At 43.7% G+C, this 26637-nt stretch overlaps 1 protein-coding gene across 1 annotated transcript in view; it reads right to left on the bottom strand.

Moving 5' to 3' along the window:
* Window positions 1–14140, bottom strand: part of LOC112214625 (solute carrier family 7 member 8a) — a 37704-nt gene extending 23564 nt beyond the window's left edge. Inside the window, 2 exon segments of the mRNA XM_024373522.2 lie at window positions 12887–13241; window positions 13335–14140. Coding sequence (XP_024229290.2) covers window positions 12887–13028 — 142 coding nt within the window. The 5' untranslated portion in view covers window positions 13029–13241; window positions 13335–14140.
* Between the last annotated feature and the right edge of the window lie 12497 nt (window positions 14141–26637).

The following is a 26637-nucleotide window of genomic DNA, read 5'->3' as shown; positions in this document are numbered from 1 at the left end:
CAAATCAAATCAAATGTATTTATATAGCCCTTCGTACATCAGCTGATATCTCAAAGTGCTGTACAGAAACCCAGCCTAAAACGCCAAAAAGAATGCAGGTGTAGAAGCACAGCGCGCATCCAACCAGGAAGCCAGCCGCACCAATGTGTCGGAGGAAACACCCCTACTGGCATCCCTACCGGGGGCATCCCTACCGGGGGCATCCCTACCGGCCAAGCCCTCCCTAACCCAATTGTGCGTCGCCCCACGGACCTCCCGGTCGCGGCCAGTTACGACAGAGCCTGGGCACGAACCCAGAGTCTCTGATGGCACAGCTGGCGCTACAGTACAGCGCCCTTAACCACTGCGCCACCCGGGAGGCCCCTTTGTGTTACTTTTTATTATTTTTTACTTTTGTTTATTTGGTAAATATTTTCTTAACCCTTCTTGAACTGCACTGTTGGTGAAGGGCTTGTAAGTAAGCATTTCATGGTAAGGTCTACACTTTAAAAAAAAATGTTTGATTTGATTTGATAAATCCACTTCAATCAGTGTAGACGAAGGGGAGGAGACAGGTTAAAGAAGGATTTTTAAGCCATGAGACAGTTGAGAAATGGATTATGTAGGTGTGCCATTCAGAGGGTGAATGGGCAAGACAAAAGATTTAAGTGCCTTTGAATGGGGTGTGGTAGTAGGTGTCAGGCGCACTGGTTTGTGCCAAGAACTCTGGGGGTGCAATGGGGGCGCAACTAAATATTAGGAAGGTATTCCTAATGTTTTTTACACTCAGTGTATATCACTGAGAGACCACCCACTGGGCACACACTGGTTGAATCAACATTGTTCACACGTCATTTCAATAAAAGGACGTTAAACCAATGTGGAATATACATTGAATTGACATCTGTGCCCAGTGGGAATACTGTGTTACCATACCCATGGGGAAGAATAAGCTTTGCACCAGAGGCCGTTAAGGCCCCTCATTGCTCCGCCTCTCAGTTCTAATGAGAGTGTGTGGAAAGAGGAGGAGAGAAAAACAGAACAATGGGAGATTAACATGGGTGTAGTGCAAAATGGATGAGAGGGAAAAAAAATGGGGGCAGAGAGAAAATTGGACGAAGGAGACAGACAGACAGAGAGCAAGAGAGAGGCAGCGAGACATAGAGAGATAAACAGAGAGACAGAGAGAGAGAAAATGTTGTTTTAAAAGCAATGAGCAGACCCTCCAGCAGACAGAGTGGGAACGCAATGTGCTGAGTTAGCACTGAGGATGAGGAGTCATAGAGAGAGAGACTGAGGGAGAGAGAGAGAGAGAGCGAGAGAGAGGGGTGGGGGGGTTACAGAATACAATGAGGAATGAGAGGCCCGTGTGTATGAGTGTGTACTAGGGAGGAGCCAAAACTACATCTGAACATCAGAACAATGCCCTGACAGCCTCTATAAGCATCAGACTGTCAGTCAGTTTATAGAGCAAGGAAACATGAAAGAGACTGCGTGTGTGCCTGTATGCGTGTGTGTGTGTGTTTCTGGTTCAGACAGGTTCACTACTCACGCCCCATCAAAGATCTGACAAAGCAGTAGGGATCAGAGGTCAGGGGTTGAGAATCAGAAAGCTGACTGATTGGCTCATAAACATTGACAGCCAATAGGGCTTCAGGGCCAAAGGTTATATGTTAGAGCTTGCAGTCGGATCTGAGTGTGGAGAATTTAAAGTTCAAAGTCAAAGATATTGATACCGATCTGTTTGAGATTTAAATGTGCCAGTGGTGTAGTTTGATAAGGGGTTGCGTGTCTCTGTGTGTGTGTGTGTGTGTGTGTGTGTGTGTACGCGCGCGTGTTTTAACACACATATGTTCTCTTTCACTTCAGCATTTCTCTACACGTGCAGTACCAGTCAAAAGTTTGGACACACCTACTCATTCAAGGTTTTTTATTTATTTATTTTTTACTATTTTCTACATTGTAGAATAATAAATGAATCAAAACTTTGAAATAACACACATGGAATCATGTAGTAACCAAAAAAGTGTTAAACAAATCCAAATGTATTTAAGATTTTAGATTCTTCAAAGTAGCCACCCTTTTGCCTTGATGAAAGCTTTGCACACTCTTGTCATTCTCTCAACCAGCTTCATAAGGTAGTCACGAGGGCTTTATAAATACATTTGATTGATTGATTAACAGGTGTGCCTTGTTAAAAGTTAATTTGTGGAATTTCTTACCTTCTTACAGCGTTTGAGCCAATCAGTTGTGTTGTGACAAGGTTGGGGTGGTATACAGAATAGAAACCTATTTGGTAAAAGACCAAGTCCATATTACGGCAAGAACAGCTCAAATAAGCAAAGAGAAACAACAGTTTATGACATGAAATTCAGTCAATCCGGAAAATGTCAAGAACTTTGAAAGTTTCTTCAAGTGGGCTCCCGAGTGTTGCAGCGGTCTAAGGCACTGCATCTCAGTGCTAGCGGTGTCACTACAGACCCTGGTTTGATTCCGGGCTGTATGACAATTGTCCGTGATTGGGAGTTCCATAGGGTGGTGCACAATTTTCCCAGCAGCGTTAGGGTTTGGCCGGGGTAGCCCGTCATTGTAAATAAGAATGTCTTCTGAACTGATTTGCCTAGTTAAATAAAGGTTCAATTAAAATAAAGGTTAAATTGCAGTCACAAAAACCATCAAGAGCTGTGATGAAACTGTCTCTCATGAGGACCGCCACTGGAAAGGAAGACCCAGAGTTACCTCTGCTGCAGAGGACAAGTTCATTAGAGTTACCAGCCTCAGAAATTGCAACCCAAATAAATGCTTCACAGAGTTCCAGTAACAGACACATCTCAACATCAACTGTTCAGAGGAGACAGCGTGAATCAGGCCTTCATGACACCAATAAGAAGAAGAGACTTGCTTGGGCCAAGAAACACGAGCAGTGGACATTAGATCGTTGTAAATTTGTCCTTTGGTATGATGAGTCCAAATTTGAGATTTTTGATTCTGACCCCGCCGAGTCTTTGTGAGACGCAGAGCAGGTGAACGGATGATCTCTGTATTTGTGGTTCCCACCGTGAAGCATGGAGGAGGAGGTGTGATGGTGTAATGGTGCTTTGCTGGTGACACTGTCTGTGATTTATTTAGAATTCAAGGCGCACTTAACCAGAATGGCTACCACAGCATTCTGCAGCACTACGCCATCCCATCTGTTTTGCGTGTTTGTGGGACTATCATTTATTTTTCAACAGGACACACCTCCAGGTTGTGTAAGGGCTATTTGACCAAGAAGGAGAGTGTTGGAGTGCTGCATCACCTGGCCTCCACAATCACCTGACCGCAACCTAACTGAGAAGGTTTGGGATGAGTTAGACAGCAGTGACAGAAAAGTAGCCAACAATTGCTCAGCATATGTGGGAACTCATTGGAACTGGAAAAGCATTCCAGGTGAAGCTGGTTGAGAGAATGCCAAAGCAGTTTTACTTCCGGCGCCGACAGAGATGGCCGCCTCGCTTAGGAAACTATGCAGTTTTTGTTTTTTTACGTGTTATTTCTTACACTAGTACCCCAGGTCATCTTAGGTTTCATTACATACAGCCGAGAAGAACTACTGAATATAAGATCAGCGTCAACTCACCATCAGTACGACCAAGAATATGTTTTTCACGCGGATCCTGTGTTCTGCCTTACAACCAGTGTAACCGAGCGGATCACATGCAGCGACCAAAAAAAAAAAAACCGACTCAGAAAAAGAGGGAAACGAAGCGGTCTTCTGGTCAGACTCCGGAGACGGGCACACCGTGCACCACTCCCTAGCATTCTTCTTGCCAATGTCCAGTCTCTTGACAACAAGGTTGATGAAATCCGAGCAAGGGTAGCATTCCAGAGGGACATCAGAGACTGTAACGTTCTCTGCTTCACGGAAACATGGCTAACTGGAGAGACGCAATCCGAAGCCAGCGGGTTTCTCCACGCATCGCGCCGACAGAAACAAACATCTTTCTGGTAAGAAGAGGGGCGGGGGCGTATGCCTTATGACTAACGTGACATGGTGTGATGAAAGAAACATACAGGAACTCAAATCCTTCTGTTCACCTGATTTAGAATTCCTCACAATCAAATGTAGACCGCATTATCTACCAAGAGAATTCTCTTCGATTATAATCACAGCCGTATATATCCCCCAAGCAGACACATCGATGGCTCTGAACGAACTTTATTTAACTCTCTGCAAACTGGAAACGATTTATCCGGAGGCTGCATTCATTGTAGCTGGGGATTTTAACAAGGCTAATCTGAAAACAAGACTCCCTAAATTCTATCAGCATATCGATTGCGCAACCAGGGGTGGAAAGACCCTGGATCATTGTTACTCTAACTTCCGCGACGCATATAAGGCCCTGCCCCGCCCCCTTTCGGAAAAGCTGACCACGACTCCATTTTGTTGATCCCTGCCTACAGACAGAAACTAAAACAAGAAGCTCCCATGCTGAGGTCTGTCCAACGCTGGTCCGACCAAGCTGACTCCACACTCCAAGACTGCTTCCATCACGTGGACTGGGAGATGTTTCGTATTGCGTCAGACAACAACATTGAATACGCTGATTCGGTGTGCGAGTTCATTAGAACGTGCGTTGAAGATGTCGTTCCCATAGCAACGATTAAAACATTCCCTAACCAGAAACCGTGGATTGATGGCAGCATTCGTGTGAAACTGAAGGCACGAACCACTGCTTTTAATCAGGGCAAGGTGTCTGGTAACATGGCTGAATACAAACAGTGCAGCTATTCCCTCCGCAAGGCTATCAAACAAGCTAAGCGCCAGTACAGAGACAAAGTAGAATCTCAATTCAACGGCTCAGACACAAGAGGTATGTGGCAGGGTCTACAGTCAATCACGGACTACAGGAAGAAACCCAGCCCAGTCACGGACCAGGATGTCTTGCTCCCAGGCAGACTAAATAACTTTTTTGCCCGCTTTGAGGACAATACAGTGCCACTGACACGGCCTGCAACGGAAACATGCGGTCTCTCCTTCACTGCAGCCGAAGTGAGTAAGACATTTAAACGTGTTAACCCTCGCAAGGCTGCAGGCCCAGACGGCATCCCCAGCCGCGCCCTCAGAGCATGCGCAGACCAGCTGGCCGGTGTGTTTACGGACATATTCAATCAATCCCTATACCAGTCTGCTGTTCCCACATGCTTCAAGAGGGCCACCATTGTTCCTGTTCCCAAGAAAGCTAAGGTAACTGAGCTAAACGACTACCGCCCGTAGCACTCACATCCGTCATCATGAAGTGCTTTGAGAGACTAGTCAAGGACCATATCACCTCCACCCTACCTGACACCCTTGACCCACTCCAATTTGCTTACCGCCCAAATAGGTCCACAGACGATGCAATCTCAACCACACTGCACACTGCCCTAACCCATCTGGACAAGAGGAATACCTATGTGAGAATGCTGTTCATCGACTACAGCTCGGCATTCAACACCATAGTACCCTCCAAGCTCGTCATCAAGCTCGAGACCCTGGGTCTCGACCCCGCCCTGTGCAACTGGGTACTGGACTTCCTGACGGGCCGCCCCCAGGTGGTGAGGGTAGGCAACAACATCTCCTCCCCGCTGATCCTCAACACTGGGGCCCCACAAGGGTGCGTTCTGAGCCCTCTCCTGTACTCCCTGTTCACCCACGACTGCGTGGCCATGCACGCCTCCAACTCAATCATCAAGTTTGCGGACGACACAACAGTGGTAGGCTTGATTACCAACAACGACGAGACGGCCTACAGGGAGGAGGTGAGGGCCCTCGGAGTGTGGTGTCAGGAAAATAACCTCACACTCAAAGTCAACAAAACTAAGGAGATGATTGTGGACTTCAGGAAACAGCAGAGGGAACACCCCCCATCCACATCGATGGAACAGTAGTGGAGAGGGTAGCAAGTTTTAAGTTCCTCGGCATACACATCACAGACAAACTGAATTGGTCCACTCACACAGACAGCATCGTGAGGAAGGCGCAGCAGCGCCTCTTCAACCTCAGGAGGCTGAAGAAATTCGGCTTGTCACCAAAAGCACTCACAAACTTCTACAGATGCACAATCGAGAGCATCCTGGCGGGCTGTATCACCGCCTGGTATGGCAACTGCACCGCCCTCAACCGTAAGGCTCTCAGAGGGTAGTGAGGTCTGCACAACGCATCACCGGGGGCAAACTACCTGCCCTCCAGGACACCTACACCACCCGATGCTACAGGAAGGCCATAAAGATCATCAAGGACATCAACCACCCGAGCCACTGCCTGTTCACCCCGCTGCCATCCAGAAGGCGAGGTCAGTACAGGTGCATCAAAGCTGGGACCGAGAGACTGAAAAACAGCTTCTATCTCAAGGCCATCAGACTGTTAAACAGCCACCACTAACATTGAGTGGCTACTGCCAACACACTGTCAATGACACTGACTCTACTCCAGCCACTTTAATCATGGGAATCGATGGGAAATGATGTAAATATATCACTAGCCACTTTAAACAATGCTACCTTATATAATGTTACTTACCCTACATTGTTCATCTCATATGCATACGTTGATACTGTACTCTATATCATCGACTGCATCCATGTAATACATGTATCACTAGCCACTTTAACTATGCCACTTGGTTTACATACTTATCTCATATGTATATACTGTACTCGATATCATCTACTGTATCTTGCCTATGCTGCTCTGTACCATCACTCATTCATATATCCTTATGTACATATTCTTTATCCCCTTACACTGTGTATGACAGTAGTTTTTTTGGAATTGTTAGTTAGATTACTTGCTCGTTATTACTGCATTGTCGGAACTAGAAGCACAAGCATTTCGCTACACTCGCATTAACATCTGCTAACCATGTGTATGTGACAAATAAAATTTGATTTGATTTGATTTGATTTAGCTTTGACCAAAGCTTTCATCAAGGTGGCTACATTAAAGAATCACAAATATAAAATATATTTTGATATGTTTAACACTTTTTTTGGTTACTACATGATTCCTTATGTGTTATTTCATAGTGTTGGCGTCTTCACTACTATTCTACAATGTAGAAAATAGTAAAAATGAAGAAAAACCCTTGAATGAGTAGGTGTGTCCAAACTTTTGACTGGTACTGTATGTACATATCACATGTGCAGTGTCTAGCCTAAACCCCTCTCCTGTATTATTCCTTAGCAAGGTTACCTTAGTGGGTGAAAGGTAAAAGCATGATAAATCTCAACCTCGACAAAAGCAAGTGACTGCTCCAAGATAGCTGACTCCCGGTGGTCTTTGGTACTCCGTTGTATGAGCAGTGACTGTGTCAGCTTTATAATGCATCAGTTCAGCAACTTTGTGTGTAACACTGATGATAAGACAATGAGGAGACTGGGTTAGGTTGTAGTGTCACTGGTGAGCTGGTGAGAGCAGTATAAAAGAGACTGGTTTAGACTGGTTAAACTACGGTACACCTTATCTGTGGGATGAGCTTCTAGTTTCCTTATTCAGACTGTGTGTGTGTCTGTGTGTGAGAGTGAAGGGTGCTGACTAAAGTGGAACACACATGCATACACGCTTACACACACGCATACACAACAATTCGCACACGCGCACGCACACTTACGTTTCCTATTCTCACTTTCACCCTGCTTCCCCTTTGTGTGAATTGTACCGGAAACACAACCATGCACACACACTCCCTCACACACATACGCACCCACACACATTTCTTGTTCTCTCTGCCTACCTGCTTCCACTTCCTGCTTCCTGTTCTCACTTTCCCCCTGGTCCCCTTTGTGTGAACTGTACGAGAAAGAAACATCCCTGACACACTCTGACACAATGCTCCAGAACGGGTGGTTTTTCCTCTCTCCTCTTCCCTCTTCCCCTCCTCTCGTCCTACCTCTGATGCCAGGGCTGCGATTCTCCACCCTTCTTCAAAGTGGGCACTTGCACACTCCCGTGATGGATTTAAAAGTTTAGGATTGGTGCAAACGTTGGCTGGAGGTAGTTTCCGCCATTGTTAAATCTATGACGGGGAGTGTGCAACCGCACACGTCTTGAAAAGGGTGGATCATCCCTGGAAGCACCAGAGCAGGTAAGAGCCAAACCCAACGTGTGTCATCTCCAGGAGAATATAGCCAAAACATCACTGGCCTTAAAACGAAGCTACGGTAGTAGGCCTAAAGCTCAGACAAAGCCGTTCAAGTCATGGACGAGGCTTACTTACTCGGACAATGGTTGCATCCCAAATGCACCCTATTCCCTACATAGTGCACTACTTTATTTGGAATAGGGTCCCATTTGGGACGCAACCATTGTCTACTTCAGCTTTCTGATCCCCTTTTCAGGAACAATGTGCTGTGTAGTATAGTGCCTACTCAGGCTTTTGCACATGAAATGTAATGATACATAGAGTGTCAGCAGCAGTGTACTACTACGGTGTAGTTTCGGGGAGATCGCTGATGATTGGTGTCAAAGTTGACTTCAGGAAATGCCTTCGAAATCGGCCACTAGTGGCAACAGTGAGCACTATCACCATCAAGTGGGCTTGGGTTTTGCTAGGGTGTTGTGGACGGGCGTCGCGTCATCCCATGACTCTGGATCAGAAGGTTGCGTGTTCGGTCGTGGACACTGTTCTCTATTTTTATTTTACCCTATCCAAAACCTTAACCCTTGCTTTAAACATTTGGAATGACTGCCTTAACTTTACCCTTAACTTCTACATTTGATGTTCGGAGAAATAGAACAATACAGAGCAGCAGGAACAACAACAAAAAACGCTTTCAAATTTTACGTTTGGAGAACGTGGATGAACGTCTAATTCTGTAGTGAGAGCTTGTTGGTAGTTTAGCATTTTCCCCATTAATGGTTGAATTTAGGATCGGGGCCAACTACTGCTTGGACACTGTCCAACCTCTCCGAGGACACACACACACACACACACACACACACTCCTCACCCACCCCAGTCTTCACCCTCCTCACACACCTGAGTCTTCACCCTCCTCACCCACCTCACTCTCCTCAGTCCTCACCCTCCTGCCCGTTTCCTTCCCCTTTCATCCCAGTCCAAAACACACCAACCTCACCATAGAGATGATGATGATTTCCCTTACTGTCACCCTAACTATGTCTGAAATGACACCCATAGTGCACTACCTATACTGATATAGTGCACTACTTATAACCAACCATATAGCGCACTACCATAAACGCTATGAATAGAAGCCATAGAGGCCTCACAGGCTACAAAAGCTAAGCCAGCTCAGCTAATGAAACAGCAGTATCACCTTGGGAATCTTAGTTCCACCAAATCTGCAAAAGTTCACTTCTGATCCCAGCTTTGCGTGGAGGAGGGGAGGGGGGGGGGGCTGAAGAAGGGGGTGGAGGTGGACTTGAAGGAAAATAGGTGTACCTTAAACTCATAAAGAACTCCCTCAGCCCACTTTGAGGAAGAAGCAGACAGAGAACAAAGGGAAGAGTTTGAACATGGCAGTTTGAGTTCAGTGATCTGACGATAAGGCCGCTCACGTGAGATAGGAGGAGAGATCAGGGTCATTTTCATTTGGCACCAAACGTACAGAAGAAAACAGGGAGGGGCACTGTCTGAACTTATCCAATAAGAAACGTCCCTTTTTGTATTATGTTGCAAAACCTTTTGCTATGGTGTAAATAAAAATTCAAAATTAAATTATTTCACCTTTATTTAACCAGGTAGGCCAGTTGAGAACAGCTGCGACCTGCCCAAGATAAAGCAAAGCAGTGCTACAAAAACTACAACACAGAGTTACACATCAACAAATGTACAGTCAATAACACAAAATAAAAGAAAAAAAGAAAGATCTATATGCAGTGTGTAAAAAATGTAGAAGAGTAGGGAGGTAAGGCAATAAATAGGCCATAGAGGCGAAAATAATTCAAATGTAGCATTAATACTGGAGTGATATATGTGCAGATAATGATGTGCAAGTAGAGATACTGGGGTGCAAAAGAGCAAAAGGGTAAGTAATAATATGGGGATGAGGAAGTTGGGTGTGCTATTTACAGATGGGCTGTGTACCGGTACAGTGATCGGTAAGCTGCTCTGATAGCTGATGCTTAAAGTTAGAGAGGAAGATATAAGACTCCAGCTTCAGAGATTTTTGCAATTCGTTCCAGTCATTGGCAGCAGAGTCCTGGAAGGAGAGGCGGCCAAAGCAGGTGTTGGCTTTGGGGACGACCAGTGCAATATACCTGCTGGAGCGCTTGCTACAGGTGGGTGTTGCTATGGTGACCAGTGAGCTGAGATAAGACGAAGCTTTACCTAGCAAAGACTTATGGATGACCTGGAGCCAGTGGGTTTGGCAACGGATATGTAGTAAGGGCCAGCCAACGAGAGCATAGAGGTCGCAGTGGTGGGTAGTATATGGGGCTTGGTGATAAAATGGATGGCACTGTGATAGATTACATCCAGTTTGCTGAGTATAGTGTTGGGGGCTATTTTGTAAATGACATCGCCGAAGTCAAGGATCGGTAGGGTAGTCAGTTTTACGAGGGTATGTTTGGTGGCATGAGTGAAGGAGGCTTTGTTGCGGAATAGGAAGCCGATTCTAGATTACATTTTGGATTGGAGATGCTTAATATGAGTCTGGAAGGAGAGTTTACAGTCTAACCAGACACCTAGATATTTATAGTTCACATATTATAGATATTTATAGTCCGCATATTCTAGATGTCTACAGAATGGTGTTGTCTGCATAGAGGTGGATCAGAGAATCGCCAGCAGCAAGAGCGACATCATTGATATATACAGAGAAAAGAGTCGGCCCAAGAATTGAACCTTCATGAGGTAGTCACCTGGAATGCATTTCAATTAACAGGTGTGCCTTGTTATAAGTTAATTTGTGGAATTTCTTTCCTTCTTAAAGCGTTTGAGCCAATCAGTTGTGTTGTGACAAGGTAGGGGTGGTATACAGAAGATAGCCCTATTTGGTAAAAGACCATGTCCATATTTTGGCAAGAAGAGCTCAACTAAGCAAAGAGAAATGACAGTCCATCATTACTTTAAGATATGAAGGTCCGTCAAAATGTCAAGGACTTTTAAAGTTTCTTCAAGTGCAGTCGCAAAACCCATTATGCTCTATGATGAAACGGTCTCTCCTGAGGACAGCCACAGGAAAGGAAGACCCAGAGTTACCTCTGCTGCAGAGGATAAATTCATTAGAGTTACCAGCCTCAGAAATTGCAGCCGAAGTAAATACTTCACAGAGTTCAAGTAACAGACACATCTCAACATCAACTGTTTAGAGGAGACTGCGTGAAACATTGTTGAATTGCTGAAAAGAAGCCACTACTAAAGGACACCAATAAGAAGAAGAAGAGACTTGCTTGGGCCAAGAAACACGAGCAATGGACATTAGACAGGTGGAAATCTGTCCTTTGGTCTGAACAGTCTAAATTTGAGATTTTTGGTTCCAACCGCCGTGTCTTTGTGAGATGCAGAGTAGGCGAATGGATGATCTCTGAATGTGTGGTTCCCACCGTGAAGCATGAAGGAGGAGGTGTGATGGTGTGGGGGCGCTTTGCTGGTGACACTGTCCGTGATTTATTTTGAATTCAAGGCATACTTAACCAGCATGGCTACCACAGCATTCTGCAGCGATACGCCATCCCATCTGGTTTGCACTTAGTGGGACTATCATGTGATTTTCAACAGGACAATGAACCAACACACCTCCTGGCTGTGTAAGGGCTATTTGACCAAGAATGAGAGTGATGGAGTGCTGCATCAGATGACCTGGCCTCCAGAATCACCTGACCTCAAACCAATTGAGGTGGTTTGGGATGAGTTGGACCCCAGAGTGAAGGAAATGCAGCCAACAAGTGCTCAGCATATGTGGGAACTCCTTCAAGACTGTAGGAAAAGCATTCCAGGTGAAGCTGGTTGAGAGAATGCCAAGAGTGTACAAAGCTGTCATCAAGGAGAAAGGGTACCTACTTTGAAGATTCATTTTGAATTGTTTAACACTTTTTTGGTTACTACATGATTCCATATGTGTTATTTCATAGTGTTGATGTCTTCACTAGTATACTACAATGTAGTAAATTGGAAATAAAGAAAAATCCTTGAATGAGTAGGTGTGTCCAAACTGTTGACTGTACTGTATGTAAATGTAATGTTTCCGTTTTTTAAATTTAAAAAAATAAATTAGCAAACATTTCTAAAAAAAAACCGTTGTCATTATGGGGTAGTGTGTGTAGATTGATGAGGAAAATACGTTAAATAGATTTTAGAATAAGGCTGTAATCTAACAAAATGTGGAAAAAAGCCAAGGTGTCTTAATACTTTCCGAAGGCACTGTAGCTCTGGTGATCAGATTTAGTGTCCAGATTTAGAAATTATACATAGAGTAGTTCACTGGTTACATCGGGTTTCCAATTCTACTGGTAACGTGGGTATAAATAACTTGCATTTACAAAAAGAGTCAGTTCAGTCATCTTCATTTACAGTAATGATGGGGATAATGTCATGACAGTTTCGGTTTGCACTGAAGATCAAAGAGATTTTCAAACCACCTCACAGAGAGATAAAGAATGACTGTCAACTGCTGAAGTGATGCCATAGGCATCATTGATAATTAGCCTTAATTAGAAGCTTAAACACCTACATTATAAGTTGAAAGTGATCCATAACCAATAATAGAGTAGGTGACCTTATGCTACTTAACCCAAACCTTGTTCTAGTCTTTGTGAACTCACTATATAAACCCGACTGCAAACCAACTCTAAGCAAACCTGAGCAGCAGTGGTCAGTTACATTTTCTACTAGGCCTATTCATAATTCACACACAACCAAACCTTTGCAAATATACATCAAAATTAGGACATTATCTATACCCATTTTTTAAAATTTACTTACCAACAATAATTCCGCACGCGCTCACAAGACCGATCTCTTTCTTCAGAGCCACCCCTCCTTCTCCGGACTCTTTCCCGGACTCGGAGCCAGCATCCCCGCCAGACGCCGCTGAACATCCTCGTTGCCTTGGTCCGTCCGTCATTTTGTTGATAAGAGTTGTTCAGTCCTCGTTGACACTTGCTGCTGCAGCTGTACCTGTGGTCGCTCTCAGTTGACAGCTAAAGAGCGCTTGGAAAGCAGGGGCTCAATTTGCGCTTTGGTAAGACAGCACAACACACCTCACCCAAAGTTGTCGAAGATGATCGGACACAAGTTATTTTGACTTGTTGCTGTATACTGGTTTGGCAATTCAACCCTTAAAAAAAATCGAATGGAGATTTCAGATGTTATGGGCACCGCACTACACAAATGGTTAATTTATATATACAAAAAGTCAGTGCACACTTACACTTTATGTAAACTTTGTTTTTAGCTCTGTATCATCATCATGTTTCTGTTGTCCAGAATACCAATGTATTTGTTGTTATAATGTTGCACTCGTGCGCTGCTTGCGCACTAACGAATTTTGTAAAATAAAAACATGTGCCTAGTTTGCGCTGCGGGCAACCACAACAAAACATTAGATGAGATAGCTTTCTATCTCGTTTGACCGGTAATGCGACTAGCACATTTGTGATTTCATTGTGCTATAATATATTTTCACTGTTTGACGTCTTATTAAACATGTCTAAGCAAACAAGTTACACGTATTCAATAGTACATTTAGTGAACAAGAATTGCGTGTTCCAGTGACATACTGCGAAAGAAACCTCCTGTCACAAAACAATAGCGTTCACTGCTTCCTTGTTTCCAGGCGAGAGCTCGAGAGACCCGACTAAAGCATCCTTTTTTTAAACTCACAAACAAAACTGGTTGAAAACCACACGGCTGTGTCTTCCTATCCCAAAATCGACCCTCAATAAAAATGTCCTTTCTGGTCTTCAGACACGAGCTGTATCCTTGCTGCTTTGGTTTGACTCAGCAGTGAGCAAGATATTGGGTACATATACATATCCCTTCATTTGAGTACAGTAGGACCGCCCCTTTACCGCACTAGCCCGCTCCTCTTCTCGCCACCACTATTTCCTGAGCTTGTTTTCTTCCTTCAGTTCAGCCTGTTCCATATACCCAAACCCTCCTCCCCCATATTCAAGCAATCAGCTGTTCCTCGACCCACCTCTGCTCCGTACAGTACACCACCATATCCCCCCCAAAACACACAGCAAACGTAGTACTACACTGTCTCTCCCTCTCACTCATAGGTCTTCGTCAAGGTGCAACCTGAGTCTAAGTGTAGCATGTTCACTTGCACCTCTTGTGGAGTGAATTTTTCTGACTTCAGGGTGATGAAATTCCACTATGACCTTGTCATTGCACACACAGGCTACACACACCATGCACACGCAGACACACAACACACCATGCACACTTTGAATGCATTTCTTGTGTTTCCAGCAGGTATCTTTGGATTTGCTGACGTGCTGCTCTCTGTATCCTTGATTATACGCGGTGTGTGTGTGTGTGTGTGTGTTTGTCTATCAGACCTGAGCAGAAAATTGTTGTCTTTTTCAGTTTATTTAAAAAAAAAAAAACTTTTCAAATCCTTGAGTTTGTCGAATATAGTTTATATACTGGGCTACCATCGGCTACGGCTGATGACAGGAACAAGTATAAGAAGTAAAAATCGATATATTATATATTTATTTGATGGCTGCCAAATATTTTATGAAGAACCAAAAACTACAACAGTTAGTTGAATTAGTCTAAATATATGAGCGTAAGCACATGGTTTTGAGGGCTTTAAGATGTGAATCTTAATATAGCCTATAGCCTAGAATTAAATACATGAGGGTCATGGAATCCCCTCGACATTAGAGTAGACCATTTACGCAGCTTCAAAATGACTAACAAATATATTTTCAGAATGAGTGAGACATAAGGTAATACAGTAACGCTTGACATAAAGTTCTTATACTGTACATGTATAGTAACTTTGTGATTATTACAATAACAACATTGTAGTTATAGAGGACTTTATAATTCCATAACAACCAAGTTATTACATAAGTGGATTAAGGAACAGTCACTATTCCTATTGTGTACAGAAGTTACCGAAACGCCCCGCTCGTTGTTATGCAATTAAAATGCAATTTCCAAAGTATCATGTCACAACATGCTAATAAAACGTTGGTCCAAAAGTATTTACAGTTTTATTACAGACACAATAACAGTTTAATATTTTTTATTTATGATTTTTTAATTTAACCTTTTTTTTTTATTTAACTAGGCAAGTCAGTTGCCTACCAATAGGCAAAAGGCCTCCTGCGGGGACGGGGCCTGGGATAAAAAAAATATTATTGTTACTGAGAATGCAAACAGTACCAAAATATGGATATTAAGTGTCAAAAAGAAACAAAATATTCCAAAACTGCCTTCTTGAATCAACTACAGCCAAGGTGAAAAATCATGTTAGTTTGCATGTCCGCAGGAAGATGTAGTTACTTTCTGAGATCTGTATTCAAATAGTTTTAAAAAGTAGTTAATTTCTGAGATCTGTATTCAAATAGTTTTGAAAAGTAGTTACTTTCTGAGATCTGTATTCAAATAGTTTTGAAAAGTAGTTACTTTCTGAGATCTGTATTCAAATAGTTTTGAAAAGTAATCATTTTTGGGGATCTGTATAGTTGTAGTCACCTCCAAAGTAGCTATTTGTTCCCTGGGTAAAATAGTTACTTTTCCATAAAGCATAGTTAAACCTATAGTTAACCCAGGTCGGATGTGTGTACTGTATGTCTAATATTGAGTAAGAGATGGTGAGAGATTCTGAAAAAATGTGTTTTTTTTTAAACGATTCCATATTGTGTTATATGTTTTCTCTCACCCATCTACACACAATACCCCGTAATACCCTTTGGATGGTGTATCAATACACCGAGTCACTACAACGATAAAAGCGGCCTTCCTTACTCAGTTGCCGGAGAGGAACAAATCCGCTCAGGCATTTCACCATGAGGCCAATGGTGTCTTTAAAACAGTTGCAGAGTTAAATGGCTGTGATAGGAGAAATCTGAGGATGGATCAGCAACATTGTAGTTACTCCACAATACTAACCTAATTGATAGAGGGAAAAGAAGGAAGCCTGTACCGAAATACAACTATTTTAAAACATGCATCCTGTTTGCAACAAGGCACTAAAGAAGCTCTGCAAAAAAATGTGTCAAAGCAATTCACTTTTTGTCCTGAATACAAGTGTTATGTTTGGGGCAAATCCAATACATTACTGAGTACCACTCTCCATATTTTCAAGCATAGTGGTGGCTGCATCATGTTATGGATATGCTTGTAATTGTTAAGGACTTGGGAGTTTTTCAGGATCAAAAAGAAACTGAATGGAGCTAAGCACAGGCAAAATCCCAGACACTGGCAGATTAATTCACCTTTCAGTAGGACAATAACCTAAAAAAGCAAGGCCACTGGAGTTGCTTACCCAGAAGACAGTGAATGTTCCTGAGTGGCCGAGCTACAATGGTGACTTACATCTGGTTGAAAATATATGTCAGTGGTTGTCTAGCAATAATCAACAACCAATTTGACAGAGCTCGAAGAAATTAGAAAATAATAATGGGCAAATGTTGCACAATTCAGGTGTGGAAAGCTTGTAGAGACATAACCAGACAGATTCACTGCTGTAATCGCTGTTAAAGGTGCTGCTACCAAGTATTCACTCAGGGGTGTGAATAATTATGTAAATAAGATATTTCTGTATTTCATTTTCAATAAATGTTTTTTAAAACATGTCTTCACTTTTTCATTATGGGATATTGTGTGTAGATGGGTGAGAAAATAAAAATCTATTTAATCCATTTTTAATTCAGGCTGGAACACAACAAAATCTGGAATAAGTCAAGGGGTGCGTATGTGTGTGTGTGTTTATGTGTGTGTCAGTGTGTGTGTGTGTCAGTGTGCGGTCACTGTAAATAAGACCTACTACACTCTAAAAAATGCTGGGTTGTTTGGAAGACCCAACTGCTGAGTTGCAGACATTGGGTCACTTAGTTGGGTTGTTTTCTTAAAATATAGCAAGGTTGAGTTGTTCATCCTGGGTCATTGATGAGTAAATGTCATTCCGGTTCATCTGTTCAGTTGATTTGTCATCACATGTTAAGGTTGAATGAGGCTTTAATGAGGCTTACACAAGTGTATGGATTCCTCAAGAGCCTATGCATATCCCACTTTGTTACAATATGTAAATAATAATGTTATGAATTTTATATTAAAACATGTAACGTGCAAAAATATTCATGGAAAATGGAACATTGCAATGTACAATCTTAACATGAGCAGCAATGACATTAACTCTCACGAGTGGCCAAAAATAACTATCTGAAAGCCACAGTCCTAATAAGCCAAGCATCTTGAAAATAACCTGTGGATTATATTTAATAATACCCAGCTGCTGGATCAACCCAGTATGAAAGTGAATAAAGGCCCAATTGATGGTTAAATTAACCCATGTTTGGTTAATCTAAACAACCCAACTGGCTGGGTCAAAATAACTCAGCGTGTGATCTGTCCAATATTTACCCAGCGCTGGGTTACCTAATAACCTACATTGTTTTTAACTGAGCATTTTTTTTTAAGTGTAGGTGATACTTCTCATCTGTCCCTCTCAACAGAGAGCAGGCATGCCAAATGGCACCCTATTCCCTATATAGTGCACTACTTTTGACCAGGGCACATAAGGAATAGGGTGCCATTTTGGGACGCAACCTCGCTGAAGGCTATTTTAAGAAATCATTCGTCCAGGTTATGCAACTTGTTCTTTGTTCTGAGTGCTTAGAGCTCTAGTGATGAAAGGATTAAATGTGATTCGGATGTTTCAGCTTGTTCCAACACTGTATGCGAGGGTGAGGAGCTAAACCTGCTTTGCTTGTGTAAATTAGCATGACATGTTTAGTTTATTAGGATCCCCATTAGCTACCGCACATGCAGCAGATAAACTTCCGGGGGTCCACATAAAATGTACAAATACATGACAGTACAGAACTGCAATAGACAAGAACTACATAAGATATTACATTCAATTCAAAATAAAAATGTTAATAAGAGATATGTAGCAAAGACACCAAGAGACAACAAAAATACTATTTACACACGATTCATATACATCTTCATATTCTTATGTACAGTACAGTTAAAGTAGATCTTTAGAAAGAGGAGAGGCGTTGGTGATACAATAGTTTCTTATCTGTTTTTTTAAAGCTTATTTTGTTGCCTGAGTAACCTCTGGTGGCAGAGCATTCCAAATCGGGTTTTTTTATTGGTTACCGTGAAGAAACACATAGTGGTATGGCTGGTGGGGTATGTATGCCTGTTTGAAGTGTATGCAAATAGATTAGACAAGTGGTTAGGCATTTTCAACAGACAAATGTTTCTTAAAAAGACGAGAAGAGAAGTAGTCCATTTCTCCTCAACCCTCTGTCACACCTTGGTCTTAGTATTTTGTGTTTTCTTTAATTATTTGTTCAGGCCAGGGTGTGACATGGGTTTATTGTGTTCGTATTGGGGCTTTTGTAGGCATTGGGATTGTGGCTGATTAGGGGTGTGTCTAGTATAGGCTTGGCTGCCTGAGGCGGTTCTCAATCAGAGTCAGGTGATTCTCGTTGTCTCTGATTGGGAACCATATTTAGGTAGCCTGGGTTTCACTGTGTCTTTTGTGGGTGATTGTTCCTGTCTCTGTGTAGTGTTCACCAGATAGGCTGTAATTAGGTTTTCATGTTTCGTTTGTTGTTTTTTGTATTTATTTAGTTATTTCATGTATCGCTATTTTTTCATTAAAGAACATGAGTAACCACCACGCTGCATTTTGGTCCGATCCTTGTTCTACCTCTTCGTCAGAGGAGGAGATAGAAGAGAGACGTTACACCCTCAGCCAGGAAAGACTATGATGCATGTTGTTGATGCCAGTTCTGTGTGTGCAAGGGCAAGGCGTGCTGCTTGGTTCTGAGCCAGTTGCAGCTTAGCTAGGTATGTATTTTCTGCACCTGAACACATTACTGGACAGGTATCAAGATCAAAGACTGAACAACTAATACAGTTGATCTTTGTGTCAAAAACAAATAACCTTTTAATTTTTTTTTTCAATAACAGACATACCTCTCCCCATCTTCACATCAACTTTGTCAGTACGACTGGACCATGCTAACTGACCATCCAATGTTCCTCCCAGGACCTCAGCTTATTCAACTTGTTTTGTCAATAACAAATTATGATCAATAACATCGAAAGGCAACACTGAAATCGAAATCCTTTTCTATTTTTAGGCTGTGGAATTACTTTAGCGTCCTTCCACGCCTGTGGACACACAGGCTTTGGTTCAAGACATGGCAAATGCGGGTGGCAATACCGTTTCCCATCTAGGTTGTCTATACCTGGTGGCTTATCATTATTGATGGAGATAACAACTGTTTTTCCACCTCTTCCACACAAACTTTCATTATTAGATCTTCATGACACACATATGATGTCATTTCACTTCTCGGTTTTCCCACTTTACCGGGTGAAATAGTCATAGGAATGATTGTCTATATCAAAAGGTTTCGGTATGAATGACTCATCAACTTCATGACTCATCAATGACTCATCAACTTTAAACGACGGAGATGAATTGGGTTTTCATCCCATAATATCATTTAAGGTGTTCCAAAGTTTTTTTATATGTAATTTATCTTGTTTTGGTAATATCATTTCAGTTTAGTCACATTTCTCAATTAATACAAATCATACCAACATACATTTTTAACATCTTCAACAAATGAGTCCTGGTATACTGTCACGTCTACTCCCCCTCTCCGGCGCTCAACATCAACCATCATTACGCACACCCAGCACCATCATTACGCGCACCTGCACCTCATGAGACTCACCTGAACTCCATCACTTCACTGATTACCTCCCCTATGTCTGTCACTATGTTCATTCCCCAGGCAGTATTGGTTATGTGTTTCCTGTCCAAACACTAATCTTGATTTGTATCATTCCATGTTTCTTGTATTATTAACACTCATCCCCTGCACCTGCTTCTTGACTCCCAGCGACTCCGTTACAGAATACTGCCTCACCAAATGGAAGCAGCATTGAATAAGGACATCTCACAGATGGTCAACGAACAGGGATACCTACTTCGTCAGCACCATTACCAGCTGGCGCAACTGGGGACGGCTATGGAGGAGGTCCTTCGCATTCTTCAACGTCTCGAACATACAGAGGATAGCAAAGGATACTCTACCACCATTCGAACCAGCGAGCTAGCACACCAGTCCATTCAGCCGTCTGCCCATGTCAGTGATGTCTGTTTGTCCCTACCAGACAAATATGACGGAACTCCATCTAAATGCCGTGGCTTCCTACTCTAGTGCTCCCTCAAATTTGCGCACCAGATGGGAGCAGCCGAGAAGAGATCAACATCCGACGAGCTTCTCCTTCACGTCTCTATGGATTAAAATGACATTCCGGTTACCTTGTGAAGATGCTGAAGGAAACAGGTACAAAAGTATCTATAGCCACAGTAAAATGTTCCACTATACAGGATAATATATTCATAGAGATTAAAAATCTAATTGGGACAGCAGGGAAACATTCAAACAAAACAGCAATCATTTTTTTCCAGGCCTAACAGTCCATTAAGTGACCAAGACCAAGAGGTCCAAGGTTGCCACGGTTATTTCTCTGCTGACTAGGCGGGCGTTGGAGTGGGCTACGGCTGTCTGGGAAAGAGGAGAGGAGGAGCTGGCTTCGGATGAGGGGTTCATGGCTCTGTTCAGAGGTATCTTCGATCATCCACTGGAGGGCAGAGAGGGCGGTGAGCACCTATTCCAACTATGGCAGGATGACCAGACCGCTGCCAAGTACGCGCTCACCTTCCAGACAGTAGCAGCATCCAGGGGATGGAATGAGCCGGCGCTCCGTACACTATGCTTAAGATTTTCTGTCTTCAATAATTTTCAACATTCATAAGAAATTACTAGAATCTGTAACGCTCATCCTCTTCTTCTGATGAGGAGGAGTAGGAGAGATCGGACCAATGTGCAGCGTGGTAGGTGTCCATTTTAGTTTATTAAACTGAACACTACAAAATACAAAATAACAAAGTGAAAGAATGAAACAAACGAAACAGTCCCGTATGGTGCAAACAGGCTACCTAAGTATGGTTCTCAATCAGGGACAACGATTGACAGCTGCCTCTGATTGAGAATCATACCAGGCCAAACACAGAAATCCCAAATCATAGAAAAAGGAACATAGACAGCCCACCTAACTCACGCCCTGACCATACTAAACAAAGATATACCAAAATAACTAAGGTCAGAATGTGACAGTATCCCCCCCCCAAAGGGGGCGGACTCCGGCCGCAAAACCTGAACCTATAGGGTAGAGTCTGGGTGGGTGTCTGTCTGCGGTGGCAGCTCTGGCGCGGGACGTGGACCCCCCTCCACCATAGTCTTTCTCCGACTCCTTAACCACCTCCGTGGCCTCTTTAAAGCGGCTACCCTCGCCGCCGACCTCGGACTGGGGACCCTAGCAATGGGTCCCAAATGGACGGGAGATTCCGGCAGCACCGGACGAACGGGAGATTCCGGCAGCACCGGACAGGCGGGAGACTCCAGCAGCTCCGGAGTGAAGCGCGATTCTGGCAGCTCCGGAGTGACGGGCGATTCTGGCAGCTCCTGGCTGACGGACGGTTCTGGCAGCTCCTGGCTGACGGACGGCTCTGGCAGCTCAGGACAGACGGGCGGCTCTGGCAGCTCAGGACAGACGGGCGACTCTGGCAGCTCAGGACAGACGGGCGACTCTGGCAGCTCAGGACAGAAGGGCGACTCTGGCAGCTCAGGACAGAAGGGCGACTCTGGCAGCTCAGGACAGAAGGGCGACTCTGGCAGCTCAGGACAGACGGGCGACTCTGGCAGCTCAGGACAGACGGGCGACTCTGGCAGCTCAGGACAGAAGGGCGACTCTGGCAGCTCAGGACAGAAGGGCGACTCTGGCAGCTCAGGACAGACGGGCGACTCTGGCAGCTCAGGACAGACGGGCGACTCTGGCAGCTCAGGACAGACGGGCGACTCTGGCAGCTCAGGACAGACGGGCGACTCTGGCAGCTCAGGACAGACGGGCGACTCTGGCAGCTTTTTTTTTTATTTGACCTTTATTTTACTAGGCAAGTCAGTTAAGAACAAATTCTTATTTTCAATGACGGCCTAGGAACAGTGGGTTAACTGCCTGTTCAAGGGCAGAACGACAGATTTTGTACCTTGTCAGCTGGGGGATTTGAACTTGCAACCTTTCGGTTACTAGTCCAATACTCTAACCACTAGGCTACACTGCCGCCCCAGGAGCTCAGGAAAAACGGGCGACTCTGGCAGCTCAGGACAGAAGGGCGACTCTGGCAGCTCAGGACAGACGGGAGACTCTGGCAGCTCAGGACAGACGGGAGACTCTGACAGCGCTGGGCAGGAGGAAGACTCTGGCAGCACTGGACAGGTGGGAGCACCTGTAGGGAGGAGACGGAGAAACAGCCTGGTGCGAGGGGCTGCCACCGGAGGGCTGGTGCGTGGAGGTGGCACCGGATAGACCGGACCGTGAATGCGCACTGGAGGTCTCGAGCACCGAGCCTGCCCAACCCTACCTGGCTGAATGCTCCCAGTAGCCAGGCAAGTGTGGCGAGGTGGAATAGCCCACACTGGGCTGTGCTGGCGAGGTGGAATAGCCCGCACAGGGCTGTGCTGGCGAACTGGGGACACCATGCGTAGGGCTGGTGCCATGTACCCCGGCCCGAGGAGACGCACTGGAGACCAGATGCGCTGAGCCAGCTTCATGGCACCTGGCTCGAGGCCCACTCTAGCCCGGCAGATACGAGGCGCTGCTATGCACCGCACCGGGCTATACCTGCGCACCGGGGACACCGTGCGCCTCACGGCATAACACGGTGCCTGCCCGGTCCCTCTCTCTCCACGGTAAGCACGGGGAGTTGGTGCAGGTCTCCTACCTGACTTCGCCACACTCCCCGTGTGCCCCCCCCAATAATTTTTTGGGGCTGCCTCGGGCTTCCAACCGCGCTGCCGTGCTGCCTCCTCATGCCTCCAGCTCTGCCTTGGGGCGGCGATACTCTCCAGCCTGTGCCCATGGTCCCTTGCCGTCCAGAATCTCCTCCCATGTCCAGGAGTCCTGAGATCGCTGCTGCTGCCCATTACCATGCTGCTTGGTCCTTTGGTGGTGGGTGATTCTGTAACGCTCGTCCTCTTCTTCTGATGAGGAGGAGTAGGAGAGATCGGACCAATGTGCAGCGTGGTAAGTGTCCATTTTAGTTTATTAAACTGAACACTACAAAATACAAAATAACAAAGTGAAAGAACGAAACAAACGAAACAGTCCCATATGGTACAAACACAGACACAGGAAAATAATCACCCACAACTCAAAAGTGAAACCAGGATACCTAAGTATGGTTCTCAATCAGGGACAACGATTGACAGCTGCCTCTGATTGAGAACCATACCAGGCCAAACACAGAAATCCCAAATCATAGAAAAAGGAACATAGACAACCCACCCAACTCACACCCTGACCATACTAAACAAAGACATAACAAAAGAACAAAGGTCAGAACATGACAGAATCTCCTTTTGTTGCTCCAAAATCAGGTACGACAGTCAGTAATTGATCAATACAGTATATTTCCTTATTTTAATGCACTTACAGTAACGTGCTCTGGATGAGAGGGTCTGCCAATGATAACATTGTACATTGTTTCTCTTTTGAATAAATAGCATCCTTTGATAAAACCTGATAACACTTGATCAGGTTTTTTTGTTGTTGAAATGCCATGATTGATTAAATGCATCTGACGGGAACAGTCTTTGCTTTGAGTAGCACATGACTTTGATAAGTGGTTGAAATGAGTGGTTGAAATGAATGGCAACAAGTGATTAGTGATTTAGAAATACGATGCTTTGGGAAACGGGTGATTAGCACTTAATCAAAGATCAATCAATTGATAAAAAGTATTTATAAAGGCATTTTCACATCAGCAGTTGTCACAAAGTGTTTTTCAATAATCCCATGTTTGGGTTCTGTTTACAAGTTTACAAGTGTACTGTGCTGATCTAATCTAGTAGTCTTAAGTATCATATGTTTGTGTACTAATGTACCCTAGTGTAGACTAAAGAGTAGTCAAAGTGTTTTCCTGTTTTGATCATTGAGACAGAGCAGTGAATAGGTTAAGAAGGATCTTTCTGTTTGCACAGTTGGTTGTTGGCTCACATAACAGACCTGAGGTAGAGACAGGCTCCTACAGTATGTGTGTATATATGTGTGTGTGTATGTGTGTGTGTGTGTGTGTGTGTGTGTGTTGTGTGTGAGTGTGTGCGCACAGGTGTGTGTGTGTGTTTGTGTGTGTTGTACGTGAGTGTGTGCGCACAGGTGTGTGTGTGTGTTTTGTGTGTGTTGTACGTGAGTGTGTGCGCACAGGTGTGTGTGTGTGTGTTTGTGTGTGTTGTACGTGAGTGTGTGCGCACAGGTGTGTGTGTGTGTGTTTGTGTGTGTTGTACGTGAGTGTGTGCGCACAGGTGTGTGTTTGTGTGTGTTGTGTGTGAGTGTGTGCGCACAGGTGTGTGTGTGTGTTTGTGTGTGTTGTACGTGAGTGTGTGCGCACGTGTGTGTGTGTGTGTGTGTGTGTACGGCTTGATGATCTTTCCACTGGACCATTAGGGCAACGAGATAAGGAAAGACAATGCCTGCTAACACACAGGAGACGGAGGTGAGAGAGAGAGGGAGAGACAGAGGGTCGAAATAATTGGCAGATGAGAAATGCATAGAGAGAAGTATGATAGGCGGGAAGGGGGATCTGTGCAAAAAGGAAAAATGAAAACCACAAAATATCTAAGACAAAAAGATTACAGGGAGGGAGCTAGAGGTGAAGAAAGAATGTAGAAGGAGAACCATAAAGAAGTGTAGAGGGGATGAAATGAGGCTAGAAGCAAAAAGGAGCATAGAAGAAGAAGAAAAGGCAGAAGAAGAAGAAGAAGAGGAAGCAGAAAGGAATGTAAAATAATAATAATAAGAAGAAGAAGCAGATGAAGCAGAAAAATAATAATGTAGAGTAAGGATAAAGGAGCACTGTAAAACAAATCTAAATATTATATAAATATATAAATATTATTAAGTAACTGGTTCCACGGGCTTTTAATACTCAACTTTTCTGTCAAAGTGTTACCTGAACTTAATGTTTTTAGTTGTCCCAAACTTAGCTTTAACATGAGAAAACACTTGAATTCTGTCAGCCTAAAAGGATGTGTGAGCTCAAATGGTGTCATGTTAATTCAACTAGAAATTATTATTTGGGCATCTTATCTAAAAAAAAGGCTGTGGAACTAGTTACACACAGTGCTTTAACATATTTTTTTCCCGACTTACATATTTGACAAACTTTGACACACACGTTACATTGTGCATATTCATTTATACACTCTTAGAAAAAAAGAGCTATCTAGAACCAAAAAGGATTCTTAGGCCGACCCCATTGTCACGTCCTGACCTTAGTTCCTTTTTTATGTCTCTATTTTGGTTTGGTCAAGGCGTGAGTTGGGGTGGGCATTCTATGTTTTTCATTTCTATGTTTTGTTCTGTGTGTTGTATTTCTACGCGTTTGGCCTGGTATGGTTCCCAATCAGAGGCAGCTGTCAATCGTTGTCTCTGATTGAGAACCATACTTAGGTAGCCTGTTCCCACCTGTGTTTTGTGTTTTGTGTTTTGTACCTTGCAGAACTGTTTGTTTTTTGTTCAAGTGTTCATATTTATTAAACGCAATTACTTACCACGCTGCACCTTGGTCCTCTTCTCCTTCTCCCGATGACATTCGTTACACCCATAGAATAACCATTTGACAAATCCCTTTTGGTTCCAGGTAGAACCCTTCTACCTGGAACCAAAAATGGTTCTCCTATGGGGACAGCCTCAGAACCTTTTTTTCTAAGAGTGTACAGTAATTATTATTCAACATGTCCTTACCTGGGATATGAACTCTTGGATCACAGCATACCAATCTTTCTGCTTTGCCACCAATAACTGATTTCACCTGTTTTGATGCACTTTGCAATTCAAAGTAAATCTCAGCTCTATTAAAAGTACACTCAAGAAAAACTATTTAATTGATCATAGTGATTAAGGAGTAACATTAAAACAGAGAAATTTGCCCCACCAACATTAGACAACTATACAGAAAAAACTCAAATTGGCTAAATAAGTAAATCAAATAAATTATGAAAGAATAGTCAAATTACATTTTAATTGACACAGACATGGTGGCATAGCAGGAAGATTGGAATTCTGTGAATTAAGAGGTTGTGAGTTCAAGTCCCAGGTAAGGACATGTTTGAGTAATAATGACAGTCTAAATGAACATGCACAAAGTAAACATGTGTGTCAAATATGTAAGTTGAAAACACTATGTTAAAACCTCCTGGCGCACAGATCCCTTTAGCGGGATCATTTTCGTCAACATCCGGTGAATTGCAGAACGCCAAATTCAAATTAAATCACTAAAAATATTTAATTTTCATGAAGTCATAAGTGCAATATACCAAAACACAGCTTAGCTTGTTGTTAATCCACCTGGCGTGTCAGATTTCAAAAAGGCTTTACGGTGAAAGCAAACCATG

Source organism: Oncorhynchus tshawytscha, linkage group LG09 (assembly GCF_018296145.1).
Source record: "Oncorhynchus tshawytscha isolate Ot180627B linkage group LG09, Otsh_v2.0, whole genome shotgun sequence".
Lineage (NCBI taxonomy): Eukaryota > Metazoa > Chordata > Actinopteri > Salmoniformes > Salmonidae > Oncorhynchus > Oncorhynchus tshawytscha.
This window is presented reverse-complemented; position numbering and strand designations above follow the sequence as displayed.